This window comes from Manis javanica, chromosome 12 (genome assembly GCF_040802235.1).
Source record: "Manis javanica isolate MJ-LG chromosome 12, MJ_LKY, whole genome shotgun sequence".
NCBI classification, from domain to species: Eukaryota; Metazoa; Chordata; class Mammalia; order Pholidota; family Manidae; genus Manis; species Manis javanica.
Window position 1 is genome coordinate 110,482,842 of NC_133167.1, and position 18,335 is coordinate 110,501,176.

General features: G+C 59.6%; 1 protein-coding gene across 5 annotated transcripts in view; it reads right to left on the reverse strand.

Annotated features, from left to right (window-relative positions):
• Positions 1–18,335, reverse strand: part of ARHGEF10 (Rho guanine nucleotide exchange factor 10) — an 80,801-nt gene that overhangs the window by 47,036 nt on the left and 15,430 nt on the right. For 4 of the 5 annotated variants that reach the window (XM_073219241.1, XM_073219240.1, XM_073219238.1 and 1 more), the window contains exons 2-5: positions 9,332–9,490; positions 5,773–5,934; positions 5,042–5,329; positions 3,420–3,483 (exon numbers count right to left, since the gene is read on the reverse strand). In XM_073219241.1, coding sequence (XP_073075342.1) covers positions 3,420–3,483; positions 5,042–5,329; positions 5,773–5,934; positions 9,332–9,368 — 551 coding nt within the window. In that variant the 5' untranslated portion in view covers positions 9,369–9,490. Of the gene's footprint in view, positions 1–3,419; positions 3,486–5,041; positions 5,330–5,772; positions 5,935–9,331; positions 9,491–18,335 lie in introns of those variants that run through there. The other variant, XM_036995875.2, reaches the window with a different exon arrangement.

Consider the following 18,335-nt stretch of genomic DNA (forward strand, 5'->3'; position numbering starts at 1 on the left):
GAGCCTGGGGGCCTCACATGCCCAGAGCAGAAGCCCCTGCTGACCCATGTGGGCAGCGGTTACCCTCCGCCAGAAGGCCTTGATCTGCACATTCTCGTCGATGCACCAGCTCCAACACGTAGCCAAGTTCAGTATTCACTCAGAGCTACATGCAACACAAACGTGAGGTGCAGCTCGCGCTCCAAAGGCCTGCACCACCTGCCATTCAAACCGGACCTCACTGCAGGTCCATAATGAGCACATGCACGGCCAGGTGCAGAGATGTCTGGGAGACCTGCCTTCACAGGCTCCAAACAGGCCAGCAGGAAAGAGACATGAGACACCCCCAACAGAGCACACAGAGCTCTCAGCGGCAAGGCCTCCATCTCGGCAGGACGGTCCTGGGGCCGGCAGTCTCCGCAGCAGCCAGATGCTGTCCCACACACAGGGGGCATCTGAATGCTCAGAGTGTGAGGTCAGATCAATACAATATCTGCAGTGTCACCTCTGAGAGGCACAGCCGTGACGAACCGCACATGGACGGGTGGGGGTCTCTTGTGGCAGGTGGGCTGGGGTGCATATGCAGGGGCAGAGGCTGGATCTAGGGGAAGCCCTAGCAGTAAACGAGATGCCCAGAAACGTCCCTGTGGAGGGTCACTGATTTGGGCTGCATGGTGATGCCACGCCACAGGCCAGAGCCAGCCACAGGTGCAGTGGGCGGCCTCTTTTACTGTCAGCATTATTTTTTGCCAAAAGTCCTAATGAGCTATGGTATCTGTGAGACTTCAGGGGTCAAGAGCAAAAGTCTTGAAAACCTCCAGATAAAGGGTCCACCACGGACACACTCCACACTTGTGCCTGTGCACAAAACCAGCTCAGTGGGTCCCCACCCTGAGCCCAGGTGCTCATCAGGCTAAAAAAGGAGTATTTTGCACTTTCTGGTTCTAAAAGTTAATCAAACTGAAAAGCCACCCACTTAGGAGGGATACCCTCCCTCTGCAAGGTGACAGGGCCACCACCTCTGCCTGCAGCTCACACACACGATCCCACTTGTGAGGCGGGATGAGGGGTGTGCTCTCAACTACCGACGGGTGGCAGGTGACAGGCGAGGGAGGGGACATCTGCACAGACAGAAGAGCCTCAGCAAAGAACGTTCCGGGCAGGGAGGCAAGCCAGGAGGGAGGGGGAGACCGAGGAGAGTGGCACAAAACAGGGTGACATGTCAGATCCGCCTTCTAGGGAAACACACTCACTCAGCGCTTATTCCTGAGCAACTGAAATGACTCCATCCTTCAGCCAAGGGCAGGTCTTGTCGCAGGCGCTCACGGAGCCCTGCTTCCCCCACTGGGTATCAATCTGTGTGCTTCTGGGCACAGGGCGACGCCCTCTGCCCCACACGCCTGCCATGCCAGGGGGCAGATAGTCTCACACTTGCTAAAACCTGGCCACAAAAAACAGGCTTTGACTCAAAAAAAGGAGACAAAGGACAAAGGAGGATATTATACAGTCACCAAAGGTTCAGGACAGTAGGAAGATGTGACAAATATACCTATACAGACAACTCGCACAGGGCCCAAAACATAGGAGGCGAGGCGGACAGACTGGGAGGACAGACGGGTTTTACGATGACAGGTGAGAATTCAGTACAGTGCTTTCCACACGGGTAAACAACCAGGCGGAAGATGGGGAGGAGACGGGGGTCGGGGCGCCAGACGCGCTCATGCCAGGACACCGCACCGCCCGGAGCTGAACCGTGGGGCTCTTAGAAGAAAACAGCAAGACAGCCTCGTGACGTGGGGGGTGCCCATGATTCACTGGGGAAACACAGGCAATAAAAGAAAAAAACATAAACTGGACTTCATCAGAATTAAAGGAATTGTACATCAGAGGTGACTGTCAAAAGAGCGAAAAGAAACTCTGGGAACGGGAGGAAATGCCGGAAAGTGGCCCCTGCCGAGGGACTGCCCCGCTCGCCACCCGAAAACCCCGTGCAGACCGGGTGGAGGCCTCGGGACCACCTCCGCAGAGACAGACACAGACCGCAGTCAGCAGGAGGCCACATGGCACGCTCACTCGGATAGGACTTTAAAAAGGGGGAAATGAGCGTGGTGAGCTTGTGGGGGCACCAGAACCCGTGCGCCGCAGTCCAAAGGCAACCGGAGGGGCCCGCATGCAAAACTGCCCCAAGGAGGGATGTTGAGCGCGGCCGCCACACCAGGGAGCAGGTCCCGTCTTGGTGCGCAGCCAAGGCGACAGGGCCGGGAGGGGGGCCCGCCTGCGAACGTCCCAGCGGCATCATTGGGGTGGCGAGCCCCATGCCGGGAACACACGCACAATGGACAAAATGCGGTGCAACATGCAAGGGAAGGCCTGGCACTACAGCATGAAGGGGACCTGGCAGCACAACTCAGGTGGCATAAGCCAGGCACAAAGGGACAGACGCTGTGCAGCTGCAGTTACACGGTGGCTGCTGCCGGCAACTCCCACACAGGACGTGGGCAAGGCTGCCGGGTAGCGGGAGGGACCCCCACACAAGGCAGAGCATCTGCTTGGGACGAGGAGATGCTCTCAAAGGGGACAGTGAGGTGGCTGCCTAACACTGTAAACATATTTAATGCCACTGGATTCTTCATTGAAGGATTCAAACAGCAAATTCTACATTATTTTTGTCACAATTTTAAAGTGAGTAACATGATATATACCAAAAGCCCTGGGCATAGGTGGAATGTGCGATATGTGAGCTGTATCTCAATAAGGCTATTTGAGAGCAAAAAATAAACACATCTGCCATGCTAGGCGGTATATGTTCCGAGACCTGGTCAAACCTGGCCTTTGCCTTTGAAGAATCCTCTTTCCGGCAGCAGAAAGGGACACAGGTAATTACAGTGAGAACACAGAGCAATGAATGATGGCACAGGTGTGCATACAGCTCTGCAAGCACAGAGGAAGGAACTTCATGAAATGGAGCATTTAAGTGGGGCTTTGAAGGATAAGTAGGAGTTGCCTGGTGGGGTGCGATGTTCTGGGCATTCCAAGCAGATGAAAAAGCACTATGAAGACAGGTGGCTGGAAAGAAAGGCCTTTCATCAAATCAGTTTGGGGGATTCTGAATGAAAGCTGGGTGAGACAAAATTAAAAATAACTTCTCCCCCAGCGAAGGACTTGAGAACCCTCTCTGTGCTGAGGGTCACTGAGGTCCCCAAGTAGGAGGTGGGGGGGGGGGGCCATGTCTGCTGCGCTGTCCTTGCAGGCTCACACAGAACAACACTGACACCCTGCTGTCCTGGAGTCAGAGGCCAATCGGGGGCGGCTGGAGGGCAGTGTGTGTGGAAGACGGAGAGGCCTGTGGGGACAGAGGCACTGGACAGGGGTGGGCAGGGGGCGCCTGGGCACCGCTGTGCCAGCAGAGGGAGGCTGTCACATAAAATCAGTAAAGGTACCTGTGTGCTGGAGCCTCAGAACCTACGGGGTCCCGCAGGCCATCCTCTGCCGCCTCCGGCATCTCTGTTAGGAGAAAGAGGCCCCACTGTTCCAAGCTGATGAACATGACCAGGATGCTGACCCTGCCCTCGAGCAGCCTGTTTCCTTCCTTATGAAGGACAGGCTTCCCTGAGATGATTCACGGATTGAGAGACCCCACAGGTGCACCACCCTCCCTGTGGCTCCCCAGAGAACTCAGATGCACCGCCGCGTGTCCGGAAGACCAGCCTTTGATGGGGAGAGGTCAGGAGGGAGGCCCCACCCCAGCCTCAGGAACGGCCGCACTGTCTGGGAGGAGCCGGAAGCTCTCTGGCCACCAGAGGACCATGGTGAGCACACTCAGACGTCACAGTCCTTTCCAGAACCATGAGTGCGGCTGCTCCTGGTCCAGGGTCGTGTTTCCGGCGGAGCCTGGGCCAGGGCGTGTGCTTTGGGGCGGCCTGCAGCCCTGGAGGAGACCCCAGCACAGCCCGGGCTCAGACCTCCTCAGCGAAGGGGCGGTGCACTGCTTCTCTTTAGAGGGTCCGAAGACAGACATGGACCCACTTGCTCCTGGGGTGTCTGAGGGCTTAGCATTTATCCCTACAGGGCTTACTGATGGCTCTAGGCAGCGCAAAACATCCTAATGGTCTTAAAAGAATTCTTACCGATTTTAAATTAAGAATGTTCAGTTATTTTAAAAAGCCAAATTATATGAATATAAGCTAATTGCTTTAAAATTAGTATGTTTTCCATAAGCACAAAATCTCCATAACCTACAAGCCCTTATTTTCAGATTGCTCTTCCTCTTTACGGTCACAAAATACAAACAGCATTGTTCACCAGGGCCCACTTCCAGATGACTGCAGATTACGGCAGGAAAACGCACGGGAAATCACAGGCCCTGAAAACCTTCCGTGCTTTCCAAACATAACTCGGGATTTTCCGTAAAGAGCTATCCTCACTTGTTACTAATGGGGAAGGAAAGAGCCATCACTGACATCTCGCTGACATCTACATTCGAGGGGCCCGTGAGCCTCTGACCGGGCCGTGCCCGTGGGGTGTCCCAGACGGCGGGCGGAGATGCGTCAGGTGGGAGAGGAAAGGAAGCACTCAGTCGGTGTCGGCCTGGGCCCGTCTGAGAGCTGCCTCCCCCGGCTCAGTTTTGGTCTCCTCCCCACCATGGACAGCTCAGTGCCCGCGCCCCAGCTGGGACCTTGAGAACTTGCCGTCTTGTCTCAGCCCTTCCAGTCCTCAGGCAAGGGCCCGGGCTGGGCTGGCAAACCACGACACCAAGTGCTCACAGCCAGGCCAGCGGCTGCAGGGTCACCACCTGGGGAGGCTGATGCTGTTTGTGGACGGCCCCCCGGCCACGCCCTCATGTGAGGGTAGGCAGGAGGCTCTGGGGTCTCTTGCAAGGCCCTCAGTCCCATTCACTCCCTCCCCAGGCCCCCAACACCACCACACTGGGGTTAGGCTTTACCGCATGAGTCTGGGGACGCACGCGACCAGGCCACAGCCCTCTCCTCTCCACCCAACACCCTACAGACCCCAGAAGCAGCAGAGGCCTGACCAACAGGCTCCGAGAGGCCGAGGCCACTACCTTCCTCGTCCAGGGATGCAGCACGGACGATGATCGGGCTGGAGTAGGCGGGCAGCAGGACTGGCAAGCTGGATGGCACGGCATAGCCGCAGGGCACGGGAATCGAGTACCCGCTGGGTATGTGCAGGCTCGTGCCCCCGTCCTCAGCCTCTGGGTCCGGGGACGGCGGCTGCTCCTCCCGGAAGGGGGTGATGTCAATGACAGAGTAGGGGTTGACCCTCGTGGGCACCAACACGGCGGCCGGATCCAGTGACACCATGCTGTCATCCCCCAACCCGTCCTCACCTCCTGGGAAAAACACAGCCATCAGGGGGCCCGGCCCACACGCTCCCTGGATGGAGGCGGAAGGACACGGTGAGCCACGAGCCACCCGACACCCCGGCGCCTGGGGCTCCCAGATGTGGTGGCTCTGAGGCAGCGTGCAGGGGGCTCCCGGCTCGGGGCAGCCCCGGGGACAGTGGCGCACACAGCCTGGCAGCTCCCAGGACAGCTTCTCCGACTACATGAGCACGTTAGAAAACAGCCATGCCTCTCCACCCAAAATATCAACAGGAAGGTTGATGGCCACACTGAAACGTGTGGAAAATAGTGAGTACAAGAATCCAGCCAAATTTAGGTTCAGCCACTTCAGGTCTCGCAGCATCACAGACACACGGCCAGTCTCTGATCATGGACATGCACCTGCCCCAGGTGTCCACCCCGCAGCAAGAAGGGCAGGAGGTGAGCCTCACCTGAGCTGCGGGCAGCACCTGCTGGCTGGGTGCCTGGCTGGGTGCTGGCCATGGGGGTGCCAGGGGCTGGTCTGTCTGCTTCTGGGGCGTCATCTCCACTGTCGAATTCGAACTGCTCCCCTTCCTCCTCCTCAGTGCCCGTGTGGCATTTTACTTCACTGTCTGAAGGTTAAGATATTGTAAATAATGGCATTAACATCCCTCACCCGCAAAATGGTGCTGCATTCCTGAACAAAGAGACCAAAACAGGGCGCAGCAAATGCAGCCAGGGATCCTGGCAGCAAGTCCTTTGCCTGGGAGACACACCAGTGTGGAGAGAAGGGAAGGAAGAGCGGGTGCTTCCATGTGTTAAGGGCTCAGAACATGGACTCGGATCCATACAGGATGAGTCAGCTGCCCGGAGAGGAGCGGGCAGGGCCCGGGGGTGCCCACACACCCTGTGATGGCCCTCCAGGCAGGCTGCACCCCAGTGGGGCTACGAGGCAGCCGGGTCACTGAGAATTATTCCCAGGACGGCTTTTTTTGGGGAGGAAGAGGATTCACAGATAGGCTGAGAAAAGGCTTTTACGTCACACACGAGATTTCTCATGGAGGCTTTTTAAGAAAAGTCAGGTGGATTCACTGTCCAAGGCCCAGAGTCCAAGGTCATTCCCTATGACCCCAAGTTGCCAGAGGGTGGCTTCCCTTAGCAAGTTTGTGCAGGAAAAAAACAATGCAGACACCAGAATGAAAATGCCATGAAATGGCATTAAAATCTTCGGTGTCTGCCTGTGGTGTGTGCGTGTTATGTATAAGAATATGACATCAATTATGAATGTCTTGTGGGTAAGAAACGAGACCAGGGCAGGGCAAAGGGTCAAATGGAGCAACGCCCAGCTGTGAGGTCGGGAGCCCCGGGATGTCATGGCAACAGGATGGCTAGTAAACGACGGTCCCGGTTTCCGCAGCCCGGTTCCCCTGCACGTGGGTAACGGCACAGATGTGACCACATCCCGTGACATCTGTGGGGCGTCCCCACCTGGGGACACGCCCTCTCAGGAGTCCCCATTAACCAAGACCTGGAACCCTTCCCTGGCTCACTTCTGGGGCCAGAGCATGGGGTGGCCACGACAGAACGAAAGGAGAGAAAAGGTAAAGCCCCTGGGGCCCCATCACGCGGTCCACCCACTCCCTCCCCTCAGCCTACAGCCCCCATGCCCTGCCCTGTATCCAAGGGCTCTGAGAGGTGGGCTTCCCAGGGGGCTCAGGCCTGCATCCCCAGGGCATTGGGACCTCCCATGAACTGTGGACCTGCAGGGCAACCTCCCTGAGAAGGAAGAGCAATTCCTGCTCGGTGTCCTCGGGGAGGCAGCGGGCAGCAAGGGGCAGGGTCTGTGCAGCGGGGGCCCTCTGGGGGCCGGCCAGAGCCCAGAGCTGAGCAGCACTGTGTGTGGGACACCCCCACCCCGGTCAACAGTCCCACACCTCCCACTAGTGCAACGGGACCAGGGCCCAATGGCATTGCTGCCAGGAGGCGCCAGGTGCCGAGCTTTGATACAGCACGTTTACTGGGCCCTCAATGCTGGGCCTGGGCCCCGGCCCCCGGCCGCTGGACGTCCCCGTAGGACCTTCCAGGCTACAGAGGCCGGGCAAGGCCTCAGGGAGAGCAACGTAGGGTCGTCTAGGGAACACTTCAATGTTGGGGCCTTGTGTTCAGCTCCCACCCCAGCTGTGAGGGCCCGAACTGTCCCCCCAGTTCCTATGTCCCCAGTACTGCAGTCTGGGATGCTGTGGGTGATTCTCCACTGCCGGTGTGACCAGGTGACATGGGGCCATGCGGGTGGCATGGCCCCTAGTCTGGCCTGACGTGTTCTGAAGAGAAGCAAAGGTCACACACAAAGGCCAGATGACGCTCCCAGGCCCACGTCAGCAGCACTAGGGGACACACCACACCGTCCGCAGCTCGGGAAGGCTGCTCCGGTCCCTCACTGCCTGTGGGTCAGGGGGTGGGGCCAGGGCTCAGGGACAGAGGGGAAGGGAAGGCGCCCACGTCCTCTATGAGCAGACAACTGCCCGATGGCCGAAAACCCACTGACGGCCTTTAAAGACAATGGGATTAACTAACTCATTGAAAAAAGTTAAGAACATTCATCTTGAAGTTCAGAGATAAAGGCAGCACATTTCGTTCCTGGGCTTGTAGGACCAGCGTTGATCACCACACGAAAGCTTAACTCAGGACGCCATGCTTCTTTTCTTTGTAATGGGGGGTGCCTGTCATTGTTAGAAAAGGGCTCCTGCTTCAGAAAAGCAGTGGGCCGGGGGGCCCCGGGACAGCGCCACCCTCTGCCCGCCCCACTCCCGCTCGCTGGGCCGCGTCCGAGCCCACTGCCGGTCACCGGGCTTCTGAATCCACACCAACGCGGCACCGCACGCAATTCCTTCTCCCCACCAGGACCCACGCTGGAGTCCGGCTGTTACTGCAGACAGTGCTTAGCCGGCGGTGTGCCTTTGAAGCATCAGCCTCCGGGGTGCATATTCTGAAATGTCCCAGAGCGAGTGTCTAGCCCTCACATAGGATGTAGCCTGGGACCCCAAAACCCATCCACCCACACAAGGGGGACACCTGTAGTGCGGATGTGCCCCAGAGCCTCCCTCAAACCCTGCACACTGCGGCCCGGGAGCCAAGGGCCTCCAGAAGGTGCCCGCACCGCAGAGCAGACCGGCGTGGAGCCAGCCTCCTGATTCCTGGGCTGAGCTCTGCAGCACGCCCTGGGTCTGACGGCACCAGAACGCGCCCCACGGTGGACGCTGGCACCCCATTCCACCTGCAGCCTACCCTCCCTTCTGATTCGCCTTCTGTAGGAAACGGCGTCTCCGTCCTGGACTTACCTGAGGAAGGGCCCCACCTGCAGGCCGCCCTCCTCCTGCTGCACATATAACCCCTGAGCCCAGAGCCCCACTGAGCGGGCAGAGCACGGCACGGCTGCAGGCGGAGGCCATGCGTGCCGAGAATGGGCCATCCACAGACCTGTGGCTTCCTCACTCTCGTGGCTCTGCCCTCCTGTGTGCAAGGGACGCGGGTGTGACTGCATAAGCGAGGCCCCGCACCGTCCTCGGGCTGTGTGCCCAGGCCGCTCTGTGCCCCCACCCGCCCTGGTCTCTCGAGCACAACTTATTTTAGCTCTAGTGACATGACAAGACAGGGAACCTTTAATTTGGGTGTGTCCCTGGGACCATTGTATCTGGAGAGCTGGCCAAAGGGCTGTGCTTCCCATCCAAGCCAGTGCGGAAGAAGGAGGCTGCCCTCCAGCCCAACCCGTAGCTGCCGGGGAGCCGCGGGGCCAGGGTGCCAGCCAGCTGGGGCCCCCAGCCCTGACCACCCCAGGCAGGTTTCTGGTGCACCGATCGGGTGGGGTTCCAGGGCTGGTGGGAGCACACGCAGAGCCACGCGCCTCAGCAACTGCAGTCAGACCCTCCTCCCAAGGGGCACCCCCAAGGCCCAGGTGGTCCCCAGCCCTGCTGGTCCAAGAGCACGGAGCCCTCGGAAGGAGCCCAGGCCATGGCTCTGGGGACCCGTTACCTCCTGCAGTGGAAGCGGACGGCTCCAGCTGGTCCATGCCGCCGCTGCAGAAGCTGTGCTCCCAGGGCCCCTGGGGGAGACAACCGCAGTCAGGTGGACGGGCCGCCCTCAGCCCCACAGGCTGCTCTCCGGGTGGCAGAGGCCAATCTTCGCACCAAGCTGCAATCAGAGGGCCGCACGTCAGTGCAGGATCTGCGTGCCCCCGAGACCATGCTCGGGAAAGCCGGGCTTCTGCAGCTGGGATTCACTTCCAGCCTGACACCCCCTCCATGCAGCTCTGCTTAATTTCACGTCACATTCTAAGGAGAAATGAGCATGTGTGTCTTCCTTCAACTGAAGCTTTGAGTTTCAGCGAAGCCTTGACAGCTCAGGAAGCTGCATTTTCTGAAGCCCTTGAGCGAGTGTGCACCAAACTCAGGTCTGAGCCTGATCTCTGCACACGGTGTCCTATTTTTCTCTCTTCAGCATTTGTTTCCCTATTGGTTGTTACAGGGTAAGTGTGGCCCCAGCCCTCAGGAGATGGTTCGGCCCGCTCCTGAGGAGGCCACCATGGGGTTCAGACCTGCCACGGCTTCTACCAGGATCAAACGTGCAGGCTCATCTGCGTGGAGGAAGAGCACGCACGTCAGTGGGCCGCTGACGGCAGCCTGGTGCTCACGTGCCACAAGCCTGCCTTCACCCGGAGCCCCGTGGCTCGGCACTCCACGCAGGATGAGGACACGGCTGAAAGGACCAGCACGTGCCGGCGGGCAGGGCTCCGGTTCTCCTGAGGTGTACCCCCTCTCGTTTCCCCGGGCCCCACATGTGCACAGCTCATAGGTCTCAGGCACAGCTGTAGGAGTGCCATGCTGCAGGCATGCTGGGCGCTGCCTCACCTGCCACCAAGGGGTGGTCTCTCTTATTTTCAAGTGAAGAAACAGAGACTGGGGTTTAAGAGACCCACCAGGGTGCACCCACCATTGTCTGTGGGAGCAGCTGAGGCCGGCACTAGGGCACCACTGCAGTGGAGTCTGCATCTCTGCACCGGGCTGTGCCTAATCCCCTCACCTGGGCCAGGCAATGGCGCCTGTGCCAGGGTGGCTGCAGGCAGTCCAACACAGGTGACTGGGGCCAAGCACCCAGCGAGGCTCAGTAAATGCCCTCCACCAGTGCAGGGAGTTCACACAAGACATTCGGCAGCATCAACAGAGGGAACAGATATCTGCCAGGTGGACAGAAAGCTGCAGCGTAGCTTCCAGGCCCTGTGGACATGCGTGTGGACTGCAGTGGTCACAGGAGGAAGCAAGGTGGGCGGGACAAGCCTACAGAGAAGGCGCCCAGCCCCAGGCAGGCAGCCTCAGCGCACTCGGCAATCTGCTAACGGGAGGGCTGCTAACAGGGGCACTCTGGGAAAGCCACCAGAACACACAGCCCAGGTCCCACTTCAGGTCTTGACATGGGCGGCCAGAGACTGCAGTCCTGCAGCCATAGAGGAGGGGCGCGGGAAGGCCACGTGGGACAGGACGTGGGGGCCAGGCCAGCAGGGGCCCCGGCGCCTGGGACGTGCATGGGGCTTTCTGCTGCCAGGTCACCTCCGCAGGAAGTAAGTCCAAAATGCCAGAACCATATCTGCCTAGCCCACATGCCCATGGAGCCACCTGTGATGAGACGTCACCAAGGACACCGGGCACATGGGCAACACCAGAGGGGCCAGGCACTGCCTGGTGGTGAGGTGGGGGTGGGGGGCGCCATCAGGGTGCGCAGGGCAGGGAGACCGGATGCGTCTGCAGGAAGAGGGGACAATGGGCCTCCACAGGCGGCACAGGAAGGACAAGAAAGGAAGCGGGCTTTCCGGCCATCTCGCTCCCCAAGGTGGGGGGCGGCATTCCTGCGGCCTGACTGCCCCCCACCACGCGCACAGTGACGCCGCAGAGAACACATGCATTCACTCCACTGGTGCGCAGATGGACGTCAAGGTGACCGGCTGGCAGGAACCCCAGAGGGACCCCTGGCTCCAGTGCCTGGTGCCTCCACAGGACCCACGCGTCTACCCTCCTGCGAGCAGGGCCAGCCTGGGGCTCGGCTGACACGCCTCCTGTGGGCAGGCTGGGCTCCTGCCCCCGTCCCCCGGGCCCTCAGATGCACCAGCTCTGTGTCCGAGCCACAGGGCCTCCTGGGTCCCAGAAGAATTCTGTTTTCTCCATTATACTGTTCACTTACTTGCAAGCCTTTTTTTAAACCCCACTGCACAAATCTCATTAATGCTCATCATGTCTGCTTATGATGCATGAAAACAGAGGAAAACTGACGCCTCTCTGGTGACACCGGGGGCGGGATAAGGGAGGAGCGCTTCGAGGTCTCCCCGCTCCAGTGTGCGTCTTACTGCAGCCCTCCCAGAGGACCTGCCATGCTGGGCCCACTGTTAACACCACCTAGTCCCCAGCTTGTCCCCACCTTCATGTGAGGAGGCCCACAGGGCTCCCGGCAGCTCGAGGCTTGGCCTGGGACCAGGGTCGGCAGCAGGGTCCATGTGTGGGACCTCATTTCATGGGCAGGTCACAATGCGCCAGGGCCGTGTGCTGGCCATATGTGAAGGCCAGGAGATCAGGATGCTCTGGGGCCGTGTTTTTCAAAGTCAGTGTCCATGGGACACCGCACGCCCGAGAAGCCCATGCCCTGGAAGGCTGACCCGCAAAATCGTGACTCTGCGTCTGGACTTGAGAGGCCGTTGTGTCCGGCTCCACGCTCTGCACCATACGAGCTCACCCTTTAACTGCCTGCTCACACCCCTGCTCCGAGGCCACAGGTTCAGAACCTGGCTCCTGCATGCCACCTTCCAGCAGGTGTGCAGACAGCAGCTTCCGGAGCGGGGCTGGGCTGGACTCGGGAACCAAGGGCAAGACTCGTCCTTGGGAAACAAGCAGCAGGAGGTGATCCCGGGCTGGGCCGGGGGTGTCTGCACCACTTGCCACTTGACAATTTCGGCATCCTGATTAAGTAAGAGGGCTCACCGTGCATTTACACTGCAGCTTTAAACAAAAGGTTGTCCAGCCGAAGCAGTGGCCGGGGCCGTATGGCTCCACTTCATAGCTGCCACAGGCACACAGTTTCCCATGGCACCACGGGCCAGGACCCAGCGTCCACTGCAGCAATGTGTCAGCATCTTACAGCACCTACGTGGGCTGCCAGGAGGCCCAGCAGGCATGCACAGCAGAGGGCACAGGCGGCGACCACAGGAGTGTGCTGAGCTCTGTGCCCACACCGGGAAGTAGCAGGAAGACAGCCGGCACCCGGAGAGGGCTCGGAGCAGACTGGGAGCCCTGCTCTGGCTGACCTCTCCCAGCCGGACGAGGCCCCGCCGCCATGACACCCAGGGCAGGAGAGCACCCCAGGCCTGATGGCAGGTGGAAGAGGCGGCATCTACGGCCAGGAGGGGACAGGCTCTTCTTCTTCCACAGCTCAGGTCTGCGGAGCCCACGACATCTCACGCACAGCGGGAGCTGGATTGGCCCCCAACTTCCAGCAGCGGCTCCACACTGTCTAGGTCTCACAAGGCGGGGAGGCAGCAGGCAGGGCACGATCTGGACCATCCAAGCCCAGCCCCAGAGACTGCGCCAGGACCACAGCCACAGACACAAGACTGGGTCCAGGGAGTCCGTGTGGATCGCCACTGAGCCCAGGGCCCTCGGGCCACTTCCCTTCAGGCTCCTGAGGGGGTGACCGGAGGGGAACAGAGCCAGATGCCAAGCAGTCGTGTGAGCTGGGGAACCCTGGGGGGTTAGGGCACCCAGGACGGGGCGCTCAGGACTGTCTCACGTCAGCAAGGGTCCCTGCCAACACGGACACGCGTGATGGGGTATGTACAATCTAGGGGCGAGGAAGCAACCTAATTTAACCAACCAGGCAAGCTCCAGGCAAACCAAACTCCTCAACCCTTTTTACCCAGCGTTTCCATAGGTTTGTAGGTAAATGTAATGCTCACAAAGGCCAGAAACCAAAAGGGGGAGGAAAGCGCAGGTCTCTGGAAGCTGGGGCTTGGCTGCCACGCATCCACTCTGCAAGCACTGGACTGTCCTGAGGACACAGGGTGGCCAGGGAGTCACCACGGCCATGTGACTCCAAGCACACAATCCGCTGTTCATGCCACACTGAGGCCATTTCCATAAGGCCGCCACCCCCAGAAGGGAGAAAGTCAGAACAGAAGCACACGTATCCCCTGGAACAAGGGCCACTATAAAACATGCAGGTGACAGCTGCAAACCAGCTCTTCCCACGGAGCCTGGGGCACCAGGGATCAGGCACTTACAACCCAGAGGCCTGGCGAGGCTGGGCTGGCAGCGGCTGCCCCAGCTGTGATGCCCCTGTGGCCGCCGCAAACCTGTGTGGGCCCCTTCCTCAGCCCCCTGCTCCGCAGCTGCTCCAAGTCCTCTGTCCGTTTGACTGTCTCTGCACCCCTCCCCCCGCATCCCTGCCTTCTGCTCCAGCCTTAAGGGCCACAGGAGCGGACACACCTCTCCCTCGGGAGCCTGTCCCTGCGGAGAACAGCCGTTCAGCCCTCGTGGGCAAAGCCCCACACCCCAAATAGAAACAAGCCTGATTCACAGCCCGACAAGGGGTGAGGAGGTGGCATGGAGGCACCCTGGGGTTGAGGGACACAGACGGGGTGGGGGCCATGGGCTGGAGTGGCAGAGGACAGCCAGCCCAGGGGGACTTTGCTGACTGGCAGTCTGAGGACGCAGAGCTGTGGCTGAGCAGGCAGGGAGCTGTGGACGGGACAGGCAGAGTGTCAGGCCCATGTCCAACCCGCCCCCTCAGCCTGGCCCTGCAGTTCACCCAGCTCGCCCCCCAGGGCCTCTGCACCCACCCCGAGATGACTTCATCTGTGCGCCTGCTTGTCCTGGCTCTGCCCCTCCTGGCACCCTCCCAAACTACTCCCCAGGAGGACAGGAGCCACGCCCAGCCTCCCACAGCCTGCCCTGCCCACCCCCAGGGAGGAAGGGCGGCCCAGGATGGGATGCACCCTGGGGGCCTCCCAGACATGCTCGCAGACGCTGCGTGCTGCTACAGGCCAGTCCACAGAACAGATGTGCGGAAGCCTGGGCTAATGCCCGAGCCAGGGGCTGCACATGCACAAAGTGAGAAGCGTGTTCAGTCATTTATTTAGGGCCAACTAATACGAAACATACCCCAGAAATATACCTGATATGTGGTCCACTTTCAAAAAACACCTGTGGGAGGGGGAGGAGGAGGGGGGTAGCAGGAGGCCCCCCCACCTACAGAACCAGGTGGGCTGCGGGCTAGTCTGCACCACTCCCCACACAGAGGTGGCACAGGGCAGGTCCACCTGTCCGGGTGTGGGGTCCATACCAGCCTGCATGCAGGCACCCTGAGCCTGGGCTCCGGGTCAGGGCACTACCCCAAGGCCCCGAGGACCAGTCTCCCAAGACTAGGCACAGGGGGCAAAGGCTTCGCCACCCAGCACCACACCCCGGGGCCCCCGGGAGGTCCCAGCACACATGCGCTCCCAATGCAGTCAAACACACAGGCGAACCTCCAGGGCCCGATGCCACACGGACGGAACTACACCTGCTTCAGGCTACCAAAACTTACCACGGAGTAAGTTAAGTCTGTATTCACGTGGCGTGTCTTGAGAACTGTTTCCGTGAAATGGGATAGCATATTCATTAAACAGAAGAGCAGAGGGTTACGGTGGGAGGCAGTAACCGCTAGCCCGGCCCGCACCCAGCGGGTGACGCGCTGGCCAGCACTGGCCTGCTGCAGGCACGTCTCTCCCTCGGGTCACTCCTGGGCTGGACCCTGTCCTTGCTCTGTGCCGTCTCCCTGTGCCTTCCCACTCCGAGGACAGGCACAGAGCACGCCGGGTGGGTCACCTCTCAGGGGACATACCAGAGCAATCAGCCCAGCCCCAGAAATCAAAGGGAGGAGGGAGATAGGATGGCTGGGATGGGGCGCACGGGCCCAGCCACCTCATGCAAAGGGAGCCCGATCTTGAGAGGTGGTCCTCACAGACCGGGTGTCAGCCTCAGGAACAAAGTGTGCTGGGAAAGCCCCAGGCCTGGCGCCTGTCCCTGCGGGGGAACCCGCTCTGCCCTGGGTCAAGGCATCCCAATCGGGGGTGGCCGTGAGGGCTGGTCTGGGACTCCCACTGCAGCAGGGGGACGAATGAGGGCTCTGATGGAGGAGGAGGGGCACGGAGTGACTGCACCCCCAGGACACCACCCCGACTCGCCTCCTCGCCTCTGCTGGCCTCTTCCTTCCTCCCACAGAACATCCTGGGGGTGAGGCCGCTCTCCAGCACCAGCAAAAGACATTCCCCAGGCCAAATCCTGGCTGCCCGCAGTCACTGCCCAGCTCACAGTCTCCTCGCCCCTGGGCTCCCAGCGTTCTCACCGCCCAGCGGGGGCCGCATGCTTCCCTCTGTCCTCTGAGATCACCTGGAGCGAAGCATGTCTGAATGCTTCTCCAGGCGTGCATGCCCGCAGCACCCAGCTGCCCAGGATCTGCCCAGGAGCTCCCACTCCAGACCCCGTCTGCACGGTGTCCGCAGAACCATGTCCGGGGCAGTCCATGCCAGCCGATGGCATGGTTCGGATTTCAGTTCCAGCCGGGAAGGGGCCGACTCTGCACACACAGGACAAGAAGGCACAGAGGGGGATTCCTCTGCAGGGAGGCACTGAAGGGGCTCCTACTGGCTCAACTCACAGCACCCACACACACGGCACCAGGCTGCCTGGTGCGGCGACAGGTTGTACCCAGTCAGTACTGCCTGAGGGCCGCTTCCTACTACCCTGCTGAGTCAAGCCCTGCGAACAAGAAGTGAATCAACTTTTTTATCACTTCTGCAGCAAAGGGCCAGCAGGGCTGGCGGTGAGCCCGGGAGGGGGGACAAGCTGGCCTGCCAGTGCAGAGCCGCAGCCCACAGGGCAGCCCCACAGCTGCTGCCCCGGCTGACCCGGCCAGGCTCACCCCAGCACACACACCGAGTCAGACCGTGGATTCTTTCCACCAGAGCTCAATGCTTGCACACATACATACTCCACCTTCCTTAACCCTGGCATTCCTGGGGCGTGTCTACACACAGGGATCCAATCCACCCTGCTCAGCAAAAGCCCCGCCATTTCAAACCACTTTCAAGCTGCTGTTGGAGAAGGCAGAGCCTGGCCAGAAGAGGGAGGCCAGCCAAGCAGCTCCATGCCCTCGAGACTCCAGCCACATCCTTCCCAAGACCGAGGGCCTTCCAGCCCCAGCCCACGACATTCAGCAGGCGCTGAGTCAGCATAGACACTGCTCTCCCAACCCACTTTCTCACCTTCCTTAAAATCAGAACCAAGCTAAAGTCACCACTCGGTTTTCCCTGCAGAGAAATAAGGCGAAGAATAAAAAGAAGCAGTGAGTGTCGACGGCACACTTTTGCCAAAATGTGATCCCTGGGCCTTTTTTGTATGGTCGCGTCTTAATTATCCACAGCAAAGAGAGAACAGACATTCAAAGATCATGCGAGGACTGGAGTCTGAATGTCCACATTGCTTTCTAGAAAACCTGACATCCAAGTAAGGGTGTGGTTCCCCCCCAGCAGACACCATGCCTGGGAACGAAGAGCACCCTCAGTCCCTGATGGGAAGCCCATCCCTGCCTTCCAGGAACCTGGCCTGCGGGCAAAGTGCCTCGGCTACATTGGTCATCGGCGTGCAGAATGCTCGGGTGGCCTCAGCCTTTCATCTCCTTCATAAAATCCCCAGTTTAAGAGTCCCACGTGACTCACTGAGTCAAAATTTAGGGCCGCCAGCTAACCACCCCCTTGTGCAAAGCTAACTCAGCCGGCTCACTTCCACAGGAGTGTGAGGTGTACCACGCCAGCTCGTAAACAACAATGTCACAGCAGCCCCCATCTGCAGGGCACACTGTCCCAGACCCAGAGAGGCCCAAAGCCATGGAGAGTACTGAACCCTATGCATATGGTGTTCTCCTGGACACACACACCTATGACAACATTTAATTCATGAAGTAGGCCAGCCAGAGATGAACAACAGTAACTAGTACCAGTGTAGATCAGCTGTAACCATGCATGGTACACAGTAACGATAACATGGTACATACATGGTAACTACGGGGCACACGGTAAGGAAGGTTTTGTGCATGTGCCGGCTCCCTCTCTGATACCTCACTGCACGGTCCCCGCCTGCCTGTGACCATGTGAGATGAAACACCTACGTGGAGATGAGGTGAGCGGGGTGACACAGGCATGTGACACAGGTCACATTACCATGGACTTTGACGGTACATCAGCGTCCGTTCGGGGCCCCTGCTCACCGCAGGGAACTGGCACCCAGGAAGCAGTGCGCCCCGCACGCCTTCTCTGTTTCTCGATTTCACAAAGGCCTCTGTGCAGCTCTTACAGCTTTGATGCTTCATTTTACTTTAAAAAACAATTTCTAGTATCAGAAAGTGACTCATGGAAAAGAAAAGCTTTAAGTTAATATTTAAATAAGTAAATAAACAATTTCAAATGACTAATATTTTCTCCACTCCTGAAAGAATCTTTTCAACATCACTGAATAAAAACATCAAACACCCACAACCCACAGCCATTTCCACCAGCAGGTACCAGTTACCTGGGCGATACAAAGAGTAGGAAATGCAAGGGGGGCCCTCGGCTCAGCAGTCCTGAGAGTTCCCAGGAGCCAGGCCTGCCCACTCTGCAGCCAGGAGCCTTGACCCCACGACCCCTATCCCCAGGGACGGGGCGCATCCCTGTTGTTGGGGGGCTGTTCTCCACGGTCCCTGCATTGCCTGTGCCCGCCGTGGGGACAGGGGGACAGGGGTGACCCCTGGAGTTGGAGGCGGCACCTGGCCCGTTCCCTGCACCGCCTGTGCCCGGGACGGGGGACAGCGGACACCCCGAGCCATCCGCAGCTCGCGGCCCTGTCGGGTCTGCCTGCCTCGGGGCAGCTGGGCAGAAGTACAACTTTCAAAGGTAAAAGAAACTCCTCGGAGTCTCCGCAGT